The following is a 21,343-nucleotide window of genomic DNA, read 5'->3' on the forward strand; positions in this document are numbered from 1 at the left end:
AAGCCTTTGCATCAGCTAAAGATTTGCAAACTAGTAACGTTAGTCAATGACCTTTACAGTCTTCTCCTACCTGAAGGCTAAACTGTCAGTTTATGGTTTGCAGTTTTTATGCCTCATGGATACCAGTGAGTGAAACATGTTTCTTTCTGTGTTTTGGGCTTCTATATTTGCTGTTGGTAGTCTGGTACATGGATGCACGCTTAATGCATTGTAGGGAATGACATACTAAATTCAATTATATTTATTATAATTTCACCAAAGCTTTATTTTTTCCCCCCCTTAACATCGAAATGAAAACTAAATGTTGCAGCTCTTCAATCATTATTTCCTTTCATTATTATTTCCAAACTTGGCAACTTCTAAGTCATTCCTTTCTGCCATGATTGCTGTGCTCTAAACCCCACACGTGACAAAACACCATGACGTACACTGGTCTCCAGTTCCCAAGAAAATTAAAAGCTCAGTACTTCTGGTGCTAAAGGAGGTGTAGCTTCTACTCAAGAAGTCTTATTATACATTTTATTATAAATTATGATTAATTTTATTGGATGATAACTTTGCACTTCTACTTAAGTGAAAATATGTTATTTTATTGCTAAGTCTTGAGTATGATTTTTGACTACTCCACCAACCTTTGATACTTTGCAGGCTATTTTAAAGGTTTCAAAGATAACAAAAATCTTTTATATGAAGGTAGCTAAATTAAGCTTCATCTAGCGTTGGTCACATTTATCCCACATTTTTTGGGCGTAAATGAGGTGTTACAAATTCACTTTGAGGTTTTTGAAAATTAAAAAGAAAATATGTCCGGATGTGGTTGTAATAACAAAAAAACAGGAACTTGTTCAATAATGCCGCATTGATACACAAGCATTAAAATGTGAGGGTTGTTTCTGGCACATCGGTGACCTTAATGGCCTAATTTGTGAGAATGCACATCAAGCTACTGATTTTTAAAGTGCAGTTAATGTTGCATGACTGAAAAAGAAACTGGATCTGAGCTTGAAGGAATAGTTTGTTGAGCGAGGTGGAAAAAGTAAATGCTTCCCAGCAGCTCACATGCAGAGAGGCATAGCCACCTTCAGTTAATGATATAAATTAGAGTAATTTGTATGGGATGGATGTCTGTTAGTTTAGTGACTGATTTCCCTCCTTTCCATCTAAATGTAAATATTTTTCCAGCAAGATCATGTAGCAAATTGGCTAAAACTTAGGAAATCGACATTAGACTTCATTTTACATTTGCTTACAGCAATCTTCATCTGTGCCTTATTTTGCTAATTAATTGTGATCCAATTATTGCTCTACAATTGTATAATCTTATTTCAGTAACTTGAACACCAAGGGGGCTTCTCTGTTGTGAAGTTTGAGTCAGTAACGAGAGCCTATGCATCCAGTTTAAACAAAATCGGTAGCTTTTACATTGCAGTAAAATCCTACTATTGAAAAGAAAAATAATGAAAAAGTTCAAATATCTATATCCATTCACCAAACACTATGTTATAGGTGCTTATATTATGTCACTTATGCATCCAATAGACTTGAACCTGTTGTGTGCACTACAGTCCATTTACAGAGATCCACAGACATTTTGTAGCAATGGGCTGATGTTCTCCAAGGATAATCTGGGCTCCAACAAGAAAACGTTTTGTAGTCTAAATGAGCATCAGTTGTTAATTATGAGATATTTTCAAATTTTAGGAAAACTTTGGCAGCTCCTGATCTAGCTATGACACTGGGTATGTCACAAGAATATCCAAAAAACGAGTCTGCTCCATCTACTCTTTAATAGCAGTAAGAGAACATCCCACTTTTCCCCTCATCGGCAACCAAAAAGTAACGAGTATTTATTTCCTTCACGCCTATTGATTGTATGAATAGGAGCAAAGGGATCCATAAACTGTGTCTCTTTCTCTCATTCTCTCTCCCTCCATTTCTCTTGATTTTTCTTTCTCTCCCTATCTCTCAGTCTGTCTTTTTCTCTGAAACAAATATTAACAACAAAAGCTATCTATTATAGTTGCACATATAGTCAAACTCAAAAACTAGATAAAGTATTTTTCTCTTTTTTCCATGTCCATGATGCTAGAAATTATTCAGACTGACATCTACATCTAAATTTTCACAAAGGACCAAGTAGATTTAGATTTTTTACTCCCTTAATATTAAACACATTAATTTAAAAGCTGCATTTTGTGTGTACTTGTATTGTCTTTGTTATTTACATTGCTTTGACATTCTGAAACACTTAAATGTGACAGACATGCAAAAAAAAAGAAAGCTAGGAAGGAGGCAAACACTTTTTAACACCGTATATGTAAAGAGATTATTAACTATCTCAGATTTTGACATGTCAAGGATTTCTGTGGACTGAGAACCCTTTCCACAATGGAGACGAAAATTCACTCACCTCAGTATGCTGCATGCTTCAACTGAAAGAAAGTGCAGCAGATCCTGCCCTGTCATCTGAGTAACTTAGAAAATGATTATCTGACCACTTGGGGGACTGATACATTGTCTATACGGCACATTGTTCAGACACTCAAAATTTAAGTGGTGGCAGCAAAAAGAAAATTCTTGTCATCATGGTTTATAACATATTTTTCCAACCTTCATCCCTTGGTGCAATATGTAGTAAATGTATATCATGAATGACACAGAAATACACTTATTTTCTGTGTCTGGATCTATTTCCAGACTTTAAAATGATATTATTCTTTTTAAAGGACTGTTTAAACTAATTTGTATGAACAGTTATATGTATTTTAATTATAATTTTCATAGTAAAGTTGATCAAAAAGATCAAAAATACAAAAAAATCCCCTTATTTGAAAAATAAAATAATAAATCCAAAGGGTTTGTTATACATTTCATTTCAATAATGAAACTATTAAGTGATAAGACTGAATATTTTCCTCACTTTACAAATACATTAATAAAAAAACAGCAGCAAACTTATAGGCTGCAGCAAGACACAGCACTTCACCTTTCAACTGAATAAGGAAGAACAATGTTGGTCAGACAAACCAGCCCATTCTGCAAGCTAAGTGAAAAAATTATACCGTGAAAGACACTGAAACAACAAACCTAAATCACCTTCTATGAACAAAGTAAGCAAACATTTAACTTTCTGACAAACACACAAATGAGATCATTGCAATAGGCTTGAAAGTAGTCCTGACATGATCACCACAGAAAGACTTTACAGTTTCCATTACATCAATCCTGTTTTCCCACTGCCATCTGGATTAACAACTGTCAATTCTATTACTATTAGCCAGTTTGTAGCTGCTGTCTTTCCTTTCTTGATATGACTACACTAGTGGTGCTATACCCATTCAATAATTTCTGTTCAGAATGTAAAGAAACATACCTAGAAAGTCCATGTTTCTAAATTGTTCTTATTCCTGTTGGTGCCACGGCCACACCTTGTTCTTGATGCTCTAGTCTGGCAACACTGTGGTTAATATACTGCAGGAAATTTTTTTAAGTAAACTTATGAGTTAGTTAATTGATGTTTTTCAAAACCTAAAATTTGATTTTTAAGCGAGGTGTAAAAGTAAAAGAAACTTTAACTCTAATTTAGCCACAGTCTTTCTTTTTGAATCGTTGACAGCTGGAGATATGCAGCAGCACCCCTCGCATGTAAGATAATGAATGGATGGATTCAAATTAAAATTTGTATTACAATGTTCACTGAAAAATTGTGGAACATATATTCTGATAGGAGTTTCTTGAATTTAAAACTACTTATCTGGTATTTTTTGTGTGCTGTTTAGCAAGTCCCATTAGTAGAAAATAATGCAAACACAAAAACTGCAGAGGGAAAAGAGCAGCACATTCAGTATTATGTTATTAATATATTATTATTTTTTACTATTTAAAAATGTGAGAATAAAGACAATAACAAATTGTGTAAACTGAAATTGTGAGATATTTTATCACAAAGGAATATTTTGGAAATTAGATGAACAATAACGCACAAATATACATATGTATATATATTTTTAAATCAAAGGCTTAAATAAACTGGAAGAACTAAATGGCAGAATGTATTGTTTCCTAATAAAAATATTTTTTAACCTCTTATGATCACATTAGCTTGTTCAACAACCACTCAGTTATGACCAACGTTTTAAAGTAGAATTCTTTATCAGTGAAATAACAAAAGTCTGATTTTACTATACATGTTTAATACTCCACATTGTTCAGAAAAAAAGACAGAGCCACATGATGACACAGTTATATTTAAGTATTTACAATTGAAAATTTACAATATAATAGTTATCACAATTCCTACAATTAAATAAGGATTTTGTAAAATGTGTTGCTCACATTAAAGGAATATTCATGGCTTTAAAGATATGTCATTGGACTAAATGAGAAAAAGATGCAACCAATGTCAATTATAACAATCACTGACTTTATGCATCCTTTTAGCACAGGGCCATTCAAGCTTGAGGAATATCTCACCCTAATCCCAAAAATTAGCTTAGGGTCAGTCATGGCATTTTGGAAAAAATGACCACATTGCTTGATTGCACTTCTGTTAAATGTTGTCGCCTTGCTGTCAAGATTTTACTTCAACCATAAAAGTATTGAGCTATGAAAGTTTTTCCCCTTTTTGCTATTTCACAACCTTGCAGTTTTGGTCATTTTTGTACATGTACAAAGTGGTAGTAGGGTAGAATAAGTGGACCTTTTCCACTGGCATCTACTCAGTGTATCAACCTACTTCACTGGGGTTCCAAACATGCCAGGTCGGGTTGAAAAAACAAAAACAAAAATGTAACATCAGAAGACTGTTGGTCACTGACTGGCATGCGGGTGGAGTCACTGTTTGCTTAACATGATTGCGTCTCACACTCTCTTGTACTTTACCACAGTGCTTTGTCTCGCCACCCACAGCTGTTTCAAACTCTCTTCTTTTTTTATGACAGACAAAAAGCCACAGACTGATCCGAATGTTCAGCATAACTTCCATGTTTTCATTGTTGCGTTGTGTTTTTTTTTACATACAAACCACATTACAATACTTTCAGATTTTGGGACTACCCACTATATGATAACCCCACCCAGTAGAGGTGCTGGTCGAAAGGGGCGATATTCTCGACATGGAGGCATGAAATAGATTGATTCCAAGCAATTGCACTGGCATGTCCTTGTTTTGGGAACATTTTTAAACAACAATAAAATAAAACAGTTCAACCTCTACTTTATTCTTGTGGTGATGCTGTAAGACCTACTTAGCGAACATTCATCTAGATTTTAGAGGAAACTTTAAAGAGGAGAGATAAAATTCCAAGGGACAGCAAAAAGCCAAGGAGAGAACTTTATGACTTGACTTTATCCTTTAGGATGACAAGCCCATTGCAATCATGGACATTCTTTTTTTTTTTTTTTCATCCTTTAAAGCTGCTAAAGCCATAGTACATCCTTACTTCCAGACACCAGATAGCTGATGCAGCAGTGCTGTAAAAGTTTCCTGATACCTTCAGGGTAGTTATCTTATGTCCCTGCTCTTAGCTTTGCTACAGATATTTGGAGTTCTGAGATGTGTCCGAGGTCACTGCCTAGATTCATGACACACCAGATAGACTCCACATGGATCAATAAAGGGATGTGATTTATTTTGTGGATGTCATACTAAAGAGCATATATGCAAGCAATCACGGTGATGTGAAGCAGGTGGGTGTCCACATTAGATTTTAACACAACAGATTTTAAAAGGTGACAGACAATTTGAAGCACAGGACATTTTGTACTCAAGCCTTAGTTTGTCGCCTTGGATAGGACTCGCCTTAGAGGCACAGCACTGAGGGAGCAGTGGCTACCAGAAAGAGGATAGTTGGTTATTACAAGCACTTCAAACTTCTTATGCTTTAATTATGTAATACATGTTTAATAGATTTGTTGTATTAATGTGTAGAAAACAAATGTCTATATTTAAATGACACTGCATGATGTATGAGTACTTACCTAATTTTTGTGACTATCCGTACCAAAAAATCTTGATAAGGACATCCCTTTCCCTTAAAACATCCTTTAACAAAAGTACTATATACGAAATGTAGTTTGTTATTAAGAACAGTAAAGATGAAAATGAAAAATGACAAAACTATGTATGTAGTTTACCTAGGAAATTAAAGCTTAAGAACAATTCAAGAGTGCCTTGTTAATATTCTACTGATAAACCATCTTTGCATAAAGTCGCCAGTCTTCAGGATTTTCAACTGTAACCCTAAAAAAGCTAATAAAGTTTAATATCATCAACTCATTACTCGCCTAATGATTTTAAAACCTTGATGAAAATATTTTTTCTTAACTAATTGGGAATTCAAAAATACATTATTTTTACATGACTTTCACATAATTCCACTTCTCTTTTTTAATGAAAGTAGCAAAGGCAAATAAGTTACAGAATCATTATATCCTTTTTCTTTTGTAGTATCCAAGGTAAGCACCAAAAACAAACCATATTATTACATTCATGGTATTGAAGCCAACCACTCTTTTTGTTTGTCTTTCTTTTTTATGCTTTTGATTGACTATCAGTTTTACAGACTTATACTGCATTTCCTTACTAATGTGCACAATCACTGGGATTCTGTAGCTGAAAAGCATGTCCACTCCAGTAACTCTTCCATATCTTCTTTCTTCTGATAAAAGTATGCCACACAAAAATATGTTTTTGTGTAGCTTTAACAAGATGTTCTGTGATTTCTGAGGATTCTTCGAAGGCTCTCCTGGTTTTTTAAACTGCACCAGTCATGTGAGAGACACTTGCTGCAGAGCGTACCAATGAGGTTCAATAATCAATGATGTCATTTTGCAGAAAAAGATGATGTGTGCTCATCTCTCCATTTGTCTCTCACCGGAGTTTGGTGTTACTGTAAGTGTTGCGCTGTAAAGAAATTAGCTTTTCCATGCACAGAGCACGTCTTTCATGTAAGGAACCATGCCACATGCTGGGAAGTCCACCCTCTTCGCTCCTGCAGTAGATATATGCCATCGTGTCTGTGCGACTTTGGATGTGGGTACTGCGAAGGAGGGATCGGCAATAGAGGCTGATCGTTTCCACCCTACGAAGTATCAGGTTTGCTTTCCTACAAAATATTAGGAAAAAAGAAGCAGAAAAATTATCTTTGAAGAACAAACAATTGTTCAATTTTCATGATATTTAGACACAACTGAGCAATGTATATAGTTAAAAAGAGAATAAAAAAGAAAGAGAAAAAGTACCAAAGTCTAACTCAAATAGGCACAAAAAAAATCAAGACTTATAGTTATTAAATATGTTCTTATTACTTGATTTGTTTGTTTGTTATTGATATGTTGTTCTCTAGTCCCATACTCTCCTGAATTTAGTTCTATGATAATGGGCTGGTAGACCTTCACTCCATGATACATTTATTTTTTAAGATAAACATCATGAGTTACAAACAAAAAGTGTTCCTTTACGGTAACTGCAGGGTTCAGAACTGAAGCAGCAAAATTAACTTCAGTGGTTTAAATAAAATTATATTACCAGATTGTTACATAGTTTGGGTTAATCTCTGCTAAAAACTCACACACACTGCCACTACAACGTAGTGTTGTTATTTATTTAATGCTGTAGTACTTTTTAATATAATCTTAAAGCCAGGCCAGAACATAAATACATTTCCCGATCTTTATAATTCTATTAATATTTATTTTTTTACCATTTTGCCATGTCTATCCAGTTATTGTTGCTTGTAGTTGAATGTAATGATTGCCTCAGTTTCAGCCAACAATAACATGATTATTTATTCAAATAAATTCATACATTGTTACAAATATTTATGAATTACAGTAATACTCAAATCACAAGTCGGCATAAACATATATGAGTAGTTTCACTTCTAAAGAATAAAACAATGGAGTACCAGATTTAGAAACGTTGTAGGGCCTATTATGATCAAGAATGCTAGTATAATTTACAGAAGACTGACATCCCGCCTTCTGTCATTCTGAATCAACAGCCAGTTTGGCTCAAAACCTGAACTTTAATGCAAAATTGCTCTGTGTAAAACGACAAAGAATGTATCTGGGTCACAGTTCAGGAGCTTAAAGATCAGCAGAATTAAACACATACAAAACCACTAGACACAAATGATGTGCCTTCTTCAAGGCTTTTTAAGCTCATATGGATATCAAAAACTACTAGACACACAAGGGAAAGGCCAAAAATACAATTATTTTGAAAAGCAGCGTCTGCTGAACATCAACATCTGTCTTCAGTTAAGCAAGCAGTACAGACATCCTTTTCACTTATTTGAAATGTGTGCATGTGTGTGGGGGGCATTTTTCATTTCCCTTGAATTCTTATGTCTGAAGTAACAGAATTCCAAGCTCATTATCAAGGGAAGCCTGGAATTACAAGCCCTACAGACAGAATATATGCATTTGTTGTTGATAAGAAACAAAATTACTATTAAATTAGGACTAAAAACTGAAGAAAGGATGTTTCTGTTACTCATCTTACTTGAGGGCAGTCTAATGTCTGGCTAAAACATGTTAAATTAGGATTAATGATGAGGAAGTAGAAGGTGTTTGTCAAAAATACAGCAAAGAAATACTGTTACCATGTATAAGAGCATGTGCAAATCACTAAATGGGCAGTAAGTTGGAACAACGGTGGACATATGTGGGGGGGCTCCTGGGATTGCTGCAGGAGTGCTGACGGTGCTTACGTTCTTCTTGGCCATTCTTTTACCTTTTAAAATGCACCACCAAAGGAGCCTTCTTGTAAATTACTGCAAGGAGCCTAAACCCTGCCAACTTAAGGCAGTAAATAATCCACAGTCACTCACCCAAAAGCAACCCCCTCTCCCAACCCCCATTTCCCCAATTCTACCCTCTTTGCCCACACACATACAAAATGCATACCATTCAACAAGTCCACATTCTAGGTCCCAATGGCCAACTTGTGTCTCCCACCCCCGTCACCAATCAGAGAGAAGCATAAACTTCCTACAGACCAAAGTTATTCCTCAATTATTATATTATTTATAGCTGGAAAAGAGCGCTTCCAGGCAGTGGGGGTGGACAAACCAAAACATTGGGCTGTAACCTAAGATTTTGTATTGCTATCATGAGTCCTGGAGCAACTCCTTTCTCAGACTTGCATGCATAAATGTTTTTGTTTTAAACATTTTTTTTCCCTCTAAACTCATTGTTTATACTTCATTCCACAAAGTTTTTTTTCAGTCACTGAGCCTCTCTTTGTTCTCATGGTGTCGTAACATTTCACTGTCTGTTCAAACAACCAATGAGGGTGTCCCTGTCAAGAAAGTCACAGGTGAAGGGACGTTAGGGTGGTATATTATGGTTATAAATTAACTATTTTATAGGAAAGAAGAGGAAATGGCGTGGAAGTCAAGTTAGTGTTAGTCGAGTATCGCATTTGCTGTTTGGCTTGGCTGTCAAATGCTGTTTTGGTACTGCCATGGTGATGTGTGGAGTGACTGCAGTCCTAGATTTTTAATGGTGACCTGGCTCGTTCCCCTCTCTGGAGAAGCAATGCTGGAATTATGTTTTTTTTTAATTATTCCTTTTGTTTTGGGATTTTATAAGGAGGGTAGACGGGTGAATGATCTGGATCCGACAGCTGGTTCAGGAGGCAGCGCCTCTTATGTAAGAAGCCTCAGAGTGATGGTAACTGACAAACAACACAAAGTCATCAGATATGACGAAAAGATGACCTAAGTACCAGCAGATTGGGAAAAACAAGTTTATTTGTTTACTTCTGAACAGGATACAAAATGTTCCCCATCAACTTTTTAGGTAGTTTTAGAATAATTTCAAAAAGCAAACGTTTTTAAAGCTCACTGTCTTCTCACCTGGGGCCCAGCTCATCCTCACTCCGCCACACAAAGTCCCCAAACTTCTCATAGTGGGAATTGTAGTGGTGCTGGACTCTATAAAGCAGCGGAGGGGCAATCTCCATCAGCATATTGTAGGCCATCTGCTGTTCCTTTCCACTGGTGTAGCCATTGTATAAGTTGTACACCCTGTCGGCTATTTCTGTTATGATGGAAAAGAGTTAGAGAGGTACAAAGGAATAAGAACAGTGAATAATCAATTAATAGGTAGTATTAAAATGATGGTTGTCAGCTAACAATTTGAAATATTTGAAATATTTTTGCTGTTTGTGTGATCAAAGTAAACTTTTTGTAACACCTTTCAACTGTGGAAAAAAATGTTCTACCCTTTAAAGTCAGTAAAGAAAAAAATAAATTACTACCAAGAAACATTAACGGCATAAATCTCTTAAAAAGCTTGATGAAGTCCTGCTCAAAACTGCAACACATTCGATACTTTTGAGGATTTCAACTCAAAATTGAAATTGAGTTGGATTACTTAATGTCATTGCTGTTATTAACTTCTCCCACAGATGACAACTTGTGGTTATTAGACTGCAGTATTTGTAAGGGTTTTAATTTGATGTTACCTGCAAAGCACATGTATTTTTTTTTGAGAGGTCTACAATGGACAGATTGTACCCAACCTTGGTGTGGGTTGCCATCAGTCGATGCTTGTGCAGCTCAATGAAAGCTGCCACATTTACAGAGAGAAAACTTATTGCCTTTGCCATGAGGTCATGTGAGAGTGAATTATTGACGGAAAATATCAAAAAATCCAGTTTTAGACACAGATTGTGATCTTAAACGTTTAATAAGCTCATATTTAAATACAGTTTTTAATAACCTATTTGCTCTATTTGTTTTATATACAACTACTACTCAGTGGTAGTTGTTATTGTGTCTTGTCTCTATGCTGTAACTGCGAAGTAATTTCCCTGCTGGGATGAATAAAGTACTTCTATTCTATTCTATTCTATTCTATTCTATTTATGGCTTGATTCTGCTTTGAACTTCTCTATGCACTTCAAAGCTCTTCTTATTCTTCTTAACCTGTTTATGATCCATCAGCATGTAATAGAAATGCTCCAAACTCCTGGCACGGTCTAACACTTTTAAAGAAAAAATATGCAGAACAGAAGTGAACATTGCGCATTCTTGATGGAGTATAAATTAGGAGGAACATCATGAGAACAACTAGGATGTTCAGGTAAAAAGTTATTTGGAAAATAAATTACTGAAGAATGTCGGAAATTAATGCTCAAACAAATATGAAAGTTTTCGGCTTCAAAAGCCGCAGAGATACCTTCTGCACGACTGTCATCCACCACTGGGCAAGATGTGCGTACAGAGACAAAGCTTGACTCTGTGTGACTGCCTCGATTATCCACTGCAGCAAGGGTAAACCTTTAAAAAAAGACAAAAGAAAAATGCATTATTTGCTAATAAAATTCCATTACCTAACAATTTGATCTCTACCATCTGGTGCTATTTGTGTTTACTCATAAACACATATAATTTTAATGTGACTAAGTAAAATAGTTAGTCACCTAGCTAATTAAAACAAACTCATAAAAATAAAAGTTCAGATTTTGTAAAGTTTATTGCTTCATTAAATTAACTAATTTTAATCTTATTGAATTTCCATCCCAGAATATTTATTGTATATCTTATAGGCACAGTCCATTGAACAAAACATGTCTCTTAAATTATTTTTTATTTTATTTCTAGAATCATACTCCTCTTTTTCTCTATTACATTATTGAGATATTGAAATTCCATTCCTTGACCTTCTGCAACACCAAAAAGTGATCCTCCTGTTGCCTCCACCAAAGAGGAGCTCATTCATGCATCAAAAATAAAGGTTGCAACAATAGACCCTGCTAATTGGCTAAATCCTTTAACTGATCACATCAGAAGATAGTTATTTGACCTGTTTACAATGACAAGTACAATTTAAATTCTTTGTGAGTGTATGTTATTTATATTGACTGACAAAAGTCAAAGACAAACTAAAATCTTTAACAAGGAAAATATTTTTTCAGAGCACTACAACAGATACAGTACTGCTGCAGCATTTAATTGGAAAAAAATAGGTTGCCAAGGTTTTTTGACTACTATATTCCATTTTGTGATGCCATAATTATTGCACTATTGTGGTGAAGTTTGTTCTGTTAGTAAAGATTTACTGGAAATAGAGAGAATAAGAGAGACCGAGTGAGGGAGGGAGGGAGGGGTGGTCGGTTGGCGGGGGGTAGAAAAATCATGTTTTGGTCCACATTAACTGTTTTTCCTACTGCAGGGAAAGTTTAGAAAAAGTGAATTAAGTCTTGAGAAATATTTATAACTGGTTAAGAAAAACTGTAAGCTTTCAGCAATATTTCCACAGAGTAACCGCTGTAAAAACAGCAGAAGGACACAAAGGAAACCACAAAACAAAGTGAGACAAAATGAGCAACTCGCATGGCATTCCTATCCTAAAAACTGCTCTGAAATGCACAAAAAAAATTAAGATATTATTGTTTATGCAAAAGTCACTTTGCCAAAAACGCCCATTCCCATTTTGATGTCTCTTGCAATCTGTTCCAATGCTATCAACTGATTGTTTTGCTTGTAACTTGACCTGTTTGGGCATTGCTTGCATAGTTTGTCTGGTCTTGTTATTCAGCAGGGTGGATGTGGTATTCCCCAAGAACCTCAAGAAAGACGTGCAGACCTCGCTGGCTCCTCTGCCTGGCAAAACAATGCCAGCATGTTACAGCCACGCTGTTTAAATTATGCAGCCACATACGTGCAGATGGATACACTGAGGTGGGAGAAACGAGCAAAGCAGAAAGATAACATGACAGAGTTTTTATTAAAAGAGTTTTTGGGTTATGCTTGATCACTTGAAGAGTTGTATGTGTAGGCTTGTTGCCTCCTTTCAAATCCCCCAAAACAGTTTTGCTATGGTTTGTAAAAATGAATTAAGCCTCTCAGGAGAACAACGACGAAAAGATGTGTGGAAGATTTTTTTTTCTACTCAAACCCAGAATGCAATGTTTTGACGTTGGTCCTAAAATTCAGCCAGGTGACTTTCTTATTATTATGTGTCTCATTTATGCAACATAAAATAAGTTGTTAAAATGGGTGAAATGAACATAGGATACTAATTTATAAACAGGCACTCTATTATTATGAAGATAGCCTGGGAGAAGAACAGATACAACAACAGTCTGGCCTGTCATGAGAATGTAAAATCAAGGAAAGAGCTGAAAAGATCTACAACCGCTATGATGACCATTCACCCACAGAGATACACTTTCATCTGTCTGCGCTGTAGCTCATCTCTATCTATCATTATTTTTGCTTCATTGTCTCGTTCTTTAGCCTCCATGGGAAATCATTGATTTTGTCAATTAGCTATTGATTAAAGGAACAATACAACGAGCAAACGTTTTTGTGTTAATTGGCAATACTACCAGTAAAGAGATAACTGAACAAGAATTACAAAGTCAGAGTATATCAGAAACATGAGAGAAAAGGAATGGGAAAATGTGAAGCGATAGTCTGGGAAGATCAATTAGAGCAGTATTTCTGGCATGCCAAGAGAAGCCAAGATGGTTGGGGATGCCTTTTCCATTACATCAGCATTTGGACACACATCAGTCGAGGCTGTCTGCAAATCAATCAAAGCAGAAAGCTGTTTCTCCTTGCCCAAAGAATTTGTGTCAGCTTACAGTATATCTCATGACTCCGAAATCATCCAATCTGAGTGGCATCGGACTTTCGTCATTGCTCTAAATAAGACTGCCTTGCCTCTCTCTGTAAATTAAAAAAGATGGTCCAGCTCTGAATGAGCTCAGCTGTGCATCAGCAAGGCTCAGCAGGAAAAAAGTAATGATGACCGCACTCCATTAAAAGTCACTGACGCTGAAATAACCAAGACTTCTGGAAATTGAGTTTTGGAAAAATCCTCTAAACTGTCATTGCAGAGATACTTTTGAATTACAAATGGCAGTCAGTGACTATCCCTTTTGGCACACAAGGACTGGAATGTGCCATCATAAGAAATTTAAAGTAAATGACATTTAAGTAATAGTGAGTGAAAAATCAATAAACTAATAAAGGCATTTATGCTTCCAGTCTTGATAGTCAGACAGAGACATGCAGTTGCATGAAAAAGCTCAATAGCTAAAAAAATAAAAATAAAAATAAAAATTCACATTACCACTGGATGTTGCTGTAAATTCTTGTTCCTTATCCTCTGGACCATACTCGGTTAAGCTCAGGGGTTCTGCACCCAGTATGAGAGGTACGTGCAAAAATGAACGTCAACCATGAAACCTCGCTTTGACTGGTCAGGGTCAGGTGACGTACAGGAGAGCCTTAACAGTATTTCGGCCCAATTGCAAACAGTTAAAAGGGAAGTATTATGTGTTTTCCAGGGACATAGTGTAATTTTATAACCAAATCAAGTAACCATGTTACCTTCATTTGTTATAAAAGTGCTGTATATATCCAACAAGATGTAAAAGAAATTTGACTTCGCAATTTAGTGCCTTGAAATTGGCCCTCTGTCTCTTTAAAGCTTTTAACAACGTATGTGGGGGAATTGCACTGAGATGCAGCTCATGTGATAAGCTATACAAACAGCTTTCACCAAGTGTTTACTAATTTATAAGACAAAACAAACTTACAAGTTACTTTTCAGCAAGCTATAGGAGCTAATTGTTAACTTATTTTAAGTTAACAATTCTTCAATATTTGTTAAAAAGTAGTAATTGTGCAAGCAAATGATTTCATTATAGCAAGACATTTTCCCATGTGAAATAATCTTTTTCGCCAATATTAAGGAATTGTCTACTCAAAACGAGCTCCTAAAACTAGCTGAAAAGTTACTTGTATGTTAGTTTCGTCTTATTGCAAGTGAATTTCCACTAGAAACTAGACAAAGACACTCTGTAAGACTTTGTGTTTTTCTAGTGTGGCTGCCATGGGAGAGTCAAGGATTTCTCCAACATGCATGAAAGAATTAAAGCTACACTCCAGAATTGTTTTTAATGAGGGAATTACATTATAACATGATGAAATCATGAAAGTAAAGGTTTAGCAAGAGCAAATTTGGCCTTGATGGTATTTAATGTTTACCAAAACATTTTGATCTTTTTTCTCTGTTAGTTAAACTTATGAGGAGAAATACAAGACTGGTATTACCTTATGAACTATTGAAGTATTAAAACTAGTAGCACAGCATGTACACTCATAAAAAAGCAGCATGATAATAACAAAGAAAACGTGTTTTATCCACGTGCTACTCATAACACATGAGGGGCTTAGGTGGTCAGGTGATAACACTAAAGAATATTATTTTAATGTTCCCGTTTTGTTTTGCTCACAGAAAACTTTAGGGTCAAAGCAGCTTGCAGTAATGAACCAATGTATAGTGAATGCAAGCTTAAGTTTTATCAGGCTTTTGATTGAAACAAATAGAGTTGGCTTCAAAAAAGTCTCCTGTGACATAATTTTGATGCAAGTTCTTCTCTTATCAGAAAAAAAACATCACTGTGAAGAATGCCTAAACATTGATACCAATGTTACAAAGTTAGATATTAGTTAGAAGTTAGAAACCTCCTTGTTGAAGGTTTTCACAAGTGGAAGCCTGATTTCTGCATTGGACTATGTAGGACTATGGGACGCTGTTCCCCCATAGTCCTTCAGATGTAGTCAAAATTTGGTGGGAAATTGTGAATTTAAAATGATACAAAAAAAAAAGCTGTGTAACCGGTAAATGAAGGTGTTTATTTTTTAATGTATTAGAATCTTCAACAGCAGAAAAAAACAATGTTAAACATTTTTTAATGATTTTTGTTCAATAATTTTTAGTTAGATAATCAATTAAGTTTATATGTACAGCACATTTCAGCAACAAGGGAGTTCATTGTGAAAATATAAAGAAAAACCTTAATGAACGCATCATAGTCACCAGTTGTAAAAACTAATAGACATTTTGCTGCTCATAACACATGACATGGCTCAGACATTTTGTCAAGAGCCATGATCAAAATATTTGATACACATTACATATGTTGGTCAATGTTCTGTTTATTATAGTTCAAAAGCAACTCTAAGCAAGTGGGGTTTTACCCTTGATTTAAAGGAACTCAGTGTTTCAGCTGTTTTGCAATTTTCTTGAAGTTTGTTCCAGTTTTGAGGTGCACAGAAGCTGAATGCCATTCGCTCCATGTTTGGTTCTGGTTCTGGGGATGCAGAGCAGACCAGTACCAGGAGACCTGAATGGTCCGGACGGTTGATACAACAGCAGCAGATCCTTAATGTATTTTGGTGCTAAACCATTCAGTGATTTATAAACTAACAGAAGTATTTTAAAGTCTATTCTCTGAGCTACAGTGAGCCAGTGGAAGGTCTTTAGAATTGGGGTAATGTGCTCTATCTTCCAGATTTTATTGAGAACAAGAGCAGCAGAATTCTGGATCAGCTGCAACTGTCTTATTGTTTTTTTAGACAGACCTGCGAAGACACTATTGTAGTAATCAATTCGACTAAAGATGAATGCATGTATAAGTTTCTCTAGATCTTGCTGGGACATTAGCAATTTAATCCAGGAAATGTCTTTCAGATGATATAAAGCTGACTTTGACAGATAAGACAAAGATTGAGCTATCTAAATACATAGACAGGGAACTACATTTGCATCAATTAGAGTAGTCCAAACTCAACAATATTGCACTAACTGTCAAGCATGGTGGTGGTAGCATTATGTTAACTGTCAGCTTTGCTCAGCCTGGATGGACAACAAAGATGGAAGAGTACCAGCAAATTCTTTAACTTTATGTCACTTCAACCTCTTAGGTCCATTGATCTCAAACAATGGTACACGTACCAAACAATGGTACGTGTACCAAGCCGGAATGCTTGGAAAACGTTGTGCTGTGGACCATTTATAAGATTGTTTAACTGATGTAGATAATAATCCAGATCCAACAATAAAAAAAGATATATTGTTAAGTAAAGAAGTATTCACTTCAAAGTGAAATGTAGAATGGAGAATATTTCAGGAACTCCAATGATCAACTGAAATTTACCACAGCTAAAAACAAGTGCTGTTGGATACTTATTTAATTGTAAAATACCACGGTGCATCTGGGAATGAGATCAAACCTGACTTATGTTCGTTGTGCAGGCAGAGAAACTAGAAGTATTTGGTAACTGCTGTGCTTTGTATAAAGCTTGGCCCTACTAACAATACAAAGTAATAATGGGTTTATGTGCAAATTATGTATGCAACAATAATGGAAAGTTCACTAACAGAGGTTGCAAAGAATTCTGTGTGAGAAAGGTTTAATGAGTGCAAATAAAATGTTTATTACTGTGGTCAATACAGTTTACACAGCCATATTAGATTTTGAGGTCAGGGTTGGTTCCAATGCATTTTTTTTTTAATGGAATGCTAAATTACATAATACCCTTAAACCAAGAATTCAGTTCTACTGGATAAGAATAAACTGCTTTCTTGTTTGGTTCTCTGTGAAGAAAAACACAACAAATTAAAAAATGTTTAAGTGCTGTTGTGTTGCTGTTCTAAAGTCTATAAATATGGTGTTATATGGAAACCTCAGTATTTTCTGAGGTGTTACTTATGATAAAACAGTTTGACAACTATTTATCTATATACTGTAGTTGAAAGATGAAAATATCAGTGTTACAACATGATAGTGATTCCAACCTTGTGTCAAACCTGATTATAGAATAGATGTGGATGCAAGATGTTGGAGACAAAATAGAACTTCAAATTGTTTTAGAAGAAAATAATCATAATCAGAGAAGCATGTTATGTAAAAACAAAATGGACTGAGGACAGACAAGAGTAAACCATATACCAGGTGTGGACTATCCATCGGCACAACAGGCCATGCTCAGGTAGTCAATTCTCATCTCTTGGCTGGCCTGGGGCTGTCATAATTTCAACAAAAAAGTATATTATAAATAATTGTTGTCAACCGCATCATCCTGTTGGTTCATTTTCTTGAAGGACATTTGACTAATCCAATAAAATCTCTGAACCCTCCTTGTCCCACCCCCTCTTCTGTTCCACCAAAGTGATCAAATTTTGCTGACTGGAGTTAGAGAGACATGAGTAGTGATTGACAAACCACAAAAGTGCAATAGGGGAGAGAGAATCTGTGAGGAAAAAAGGCTAAAAAGCCTGAAAGTGGAAGGAGCAATATGTGCCAAAATAATCAATATGTTTGCTATTGGCATTATAAGTTCAACTATGTACCAGGTTCAGGGCTGGAGAAGGAGCAGAAATATGGGGATTCATCAAAGGAGAATGAAGAGAGAGATACGATCAAGAGACAGATTAGGAAAGATGACAAATTAGTGTCTGTCAACACTAAAAGAGGTAGCCAAAATGTTCACGAAGAGGGATGTTTTATGAATGGAGAAGAGACGTTGATGTGTGTGAGAGAGAGTGAGATAATGGTGGGTGGTTTTGTTGATGGTGTTGGTGGGGGGAATTAGAATGCAGTCAGAAAGACACTGAAATGACACCAAGGATAATAGCTCATACAGTAAAAATATTTTGGGATGATGTTAAAAATTGTAAATTAAAACAACTAAAAATGTAAAAAAAAAAAAAGTAGTTAAACACTGTGAGTACCAGAGAAGGGTCCTATGTTAACATTTCTACCTTTGGAGCCCAGAGACGGGTCGACTGACCTGAAGGATTTTAGCTATATTTGGTTATTTTAGCTATAACCAGTTTTGCATGATTTTCCACTCCTCCTTTCTGGCCTGACGGTCAATGGCCACGTTTACAATTGATAAAGGGATGCTAATTTGAGCCATCAGAATCGTCAGTTTGGACTCAGGTCTTTTGACCCTCTTTCGGGACTTCAGGGGAGAGGTCGAAACCCTGGTACTCCCAGTGTAAAACAGTTGCAATGGATACTATTTAGAAATTTTAAAAATGTTTATAGACACATCTTCACTAAATATTAGCTGGGGAAATTGTAGCCAAAAGTGCAGAAATGCTCAACTTAGGAAATTATTACAAGACTTATTTTAATCAGTCAGACTTAAAACATGGATAATCATATTGGCCTGTAAAGTCATGTATAATTTGTGTATAAAACTACTGCTTGTGCACATACTGTGTATGCGTAAGAGAGAGAATTGCCCTTATGGTCTGTTTTTGGTATAGAATAGAATAGAATAGAATAGAATAGAATAGAATAGAATAGAATAGAAGTACTTTATTCATCCCAGCAGGGAAATTACTTCACAGTTACAGCATAGCGACAAGACAAGACAAGAGACAAGACACAATAACAACATCTGGGTGTTGAGTCTGGATTTTGGCTGTGGCAAAGCTGATGATGTCACAGGCCACCGCTGCATCAGCTGATGGGGAAATGTAAACAGCGATCAAAATGGCGGACATAAACTCCCTCGGTAAATAACACGGCCGCATTCACACAGCCAGAAGTTCAATGTCCGGGCTACAAATCTGTTCCTTCACGTTAACATGACCGGGATTACACCACCTGTCACTCTCATAAAGTGCAATCCCGCCGCCCTTCTTCTTCCGACTCTTGGAATAGTCCCTGTCCCCGCGCACCAAGGAAAATCCAGGGACCTCCAAGCTGTATTCCGGAATAAGCGAGTGCAGCCAGGTTTCCCGTGAAGCAGAGATACTGCACTCCCAGTACTCCTTCTGGGTCCTAACCAGCGCCGTGAGTTTGTCTGTCCTATTTCCCAAAGACCTCACGTTCCCCACGATAATCGCCGGTATCGCTGGCCTGCGCCATCTCCTCTTCTACCTCCGTTTAACTCCAGACCCGCAGCCCCGTCGTCTCCGCCGTAACTCCACTGGGACCACAGGCCTGTCTCCGGGCAGCAGCAGAGGCCCACACAGCGCAATCAGCCGTTCACGCGAGCACACAATGCCGCTACTCCGCTCGGCGGGGTTCTCCGCAACCAAGAGTATAAAAAGTAGCAGAAGAACGCGGAGAACATCGACAGAACCACATCCAGCCATTGTGGAAAGCCCAACTGATGATCCATGGGTTCTTCAAGCACGGATCCTTAATCGGTTACAGCAAATATACACGGACAAACACAGCTACGTCTGCAGGCAGCCAGCTGCGCCGGCGCCATCTTCATTGAAAAATGGATACCAAGTGTCCACTAAGATGATTGTTTGGTGTCCAACTTGCCATTTTAGCTTCCCATAAGATTACAGTTTGCAGTTGTTACAACTTACAGTTATTATCACATAATATTAATGAAACATTGTTTTGGGCAAATGAATGCTTTATCACTGGTAACCAGAAATATGACACCAGTGAAATTATCTCTTTGTTTTTCATAGCATAAAGTGACATTTCAATGAGTAGCGCTTTATTTTTTAAGGATATGTGGTCTTTAAATTAACATAATTGTGTTTTTCATAAAACACTGAAAAAAACATCTTTAGCAATGTTTCTTTGACATTCACATTCACTTCCAGAAGGGTCAGGGCCATTTTTTGATCCCTGTCATGTACTGTGCATACTGAGACATTTACTGACTAATGTTATTTACCAAAGTAAATCAAAGAGTACTGGCATAAGAGACAATTTTATAGAACTCCTGTTTCAACTTTCCACTTTCCACCAGAAAGGCCTTTGCTACACCAAAGTTGTGATTTTCATTGCAGTGCTTGTTAGGGGAACAGAATGAGCTCAAGTCTACATGATTATGGTTTCCGAAAGATTTCAGTTGTGGCTGTTTCTTGCGTAAAGACATTGAAACTGTTTCACAACAAACCAAGGCTTTAATGCACCAAGACACTGTGAAACAAAACCTGAGAAGACAAGCACAGTTGAGATGCAATTGTGTTTCATGTGTCCAGTGACAGCCACAACAACATCTGGGTCTTGTCTGCTTCCCTCATAGTTGTTGGTACTTCAGCTTAATTTCAGAACATAGTGGGGACAAATAGTACTCAAGAGAAAGGCAAATCAGAGACCAACCAAAAGTCTGCATTGTCCATTCTAAGTAGCATATCCTTGTATGATAAATATAAAAATAAAAACGATTACTACATTGTAATCTTAATTCTTGTTGACAGTGATTTATAAGCTTGCTGTATCAGCCTTATGATAATTATTGAGCTTTGTGGTGCTGTCTAACGTACATCATGCTGCACAGGGCTCTTAAAATAGACAAAGGCCTAGATATTTGCTGATTACAGCTTTTTTCAAATTACTGCAGCTGATGGATTGTCATCTGTATTTATTTTGTAATTCATCATGGCAAAAACAACCTTGGCTTAAATGATCACTTTTCAATTTCCTCCTGAATTTCTCTCTTCTAACCTTCAATACCTTTTTTAAGCAAGTTGTTTTGCAACATTTTTATATAGTTTTTTATGACGGGCCTTTTCAAGTTGTGGATTTTGCCTCCCCCACCCT

The 21,343-nt window shown here is 36.3% G+C and overlaps 1 protein-coding gene across 2 annotated transcripts in view; it reads right to left on the reverse strand.

The window, feature by feature from the left end:
• Nucleotides 1-5,016: 5,016 nt before the first annotated feature.
• The window catches only part of astn2 (astrotactin 2), a 261,598-nt gene continuing 245,271 nt past the window's right edge, over nt 5,017-21,343 (reverse strand). For both annotated transcript variants that reach the window (XM_023338121.1, XM_023338122.1), the window contains 3 exons: nt 11,191-11,291; nt 9,864-10,047; nt 5,017-7,106 (listed from right to left, as the gene is read on the reverse strand). In XM_023338121.1, the coding sequence (XP_023193889.1) occupies nt 6,872-7,106; nt 9,864-10,047; nt 11,191-11,291 (520 nt within the window). In that variant the 3' untranslated portion in view covers nt 5,017-6,871. The remainder of the gene's footprint in view (nt 7,107-9,863; nt 10,048-11,190; nt 11,292-21,343) is intronic.

Source organism: Xiphophorus maculatus, chromosome 8 (assembly GCF_002775205.1).
Source record: "Xiphophorus maculatus strain JP 163 A chromosome 8, X_maculatus-5.0-male, whole genome shotgun sequence".
Lineage (NCBI taxonomy): Eukaryota > Metazoa > Chordata > Actinopteri > Cyprinodontiformes > Poeciliidae > Xiphophorus > Xiphophorus maculatus.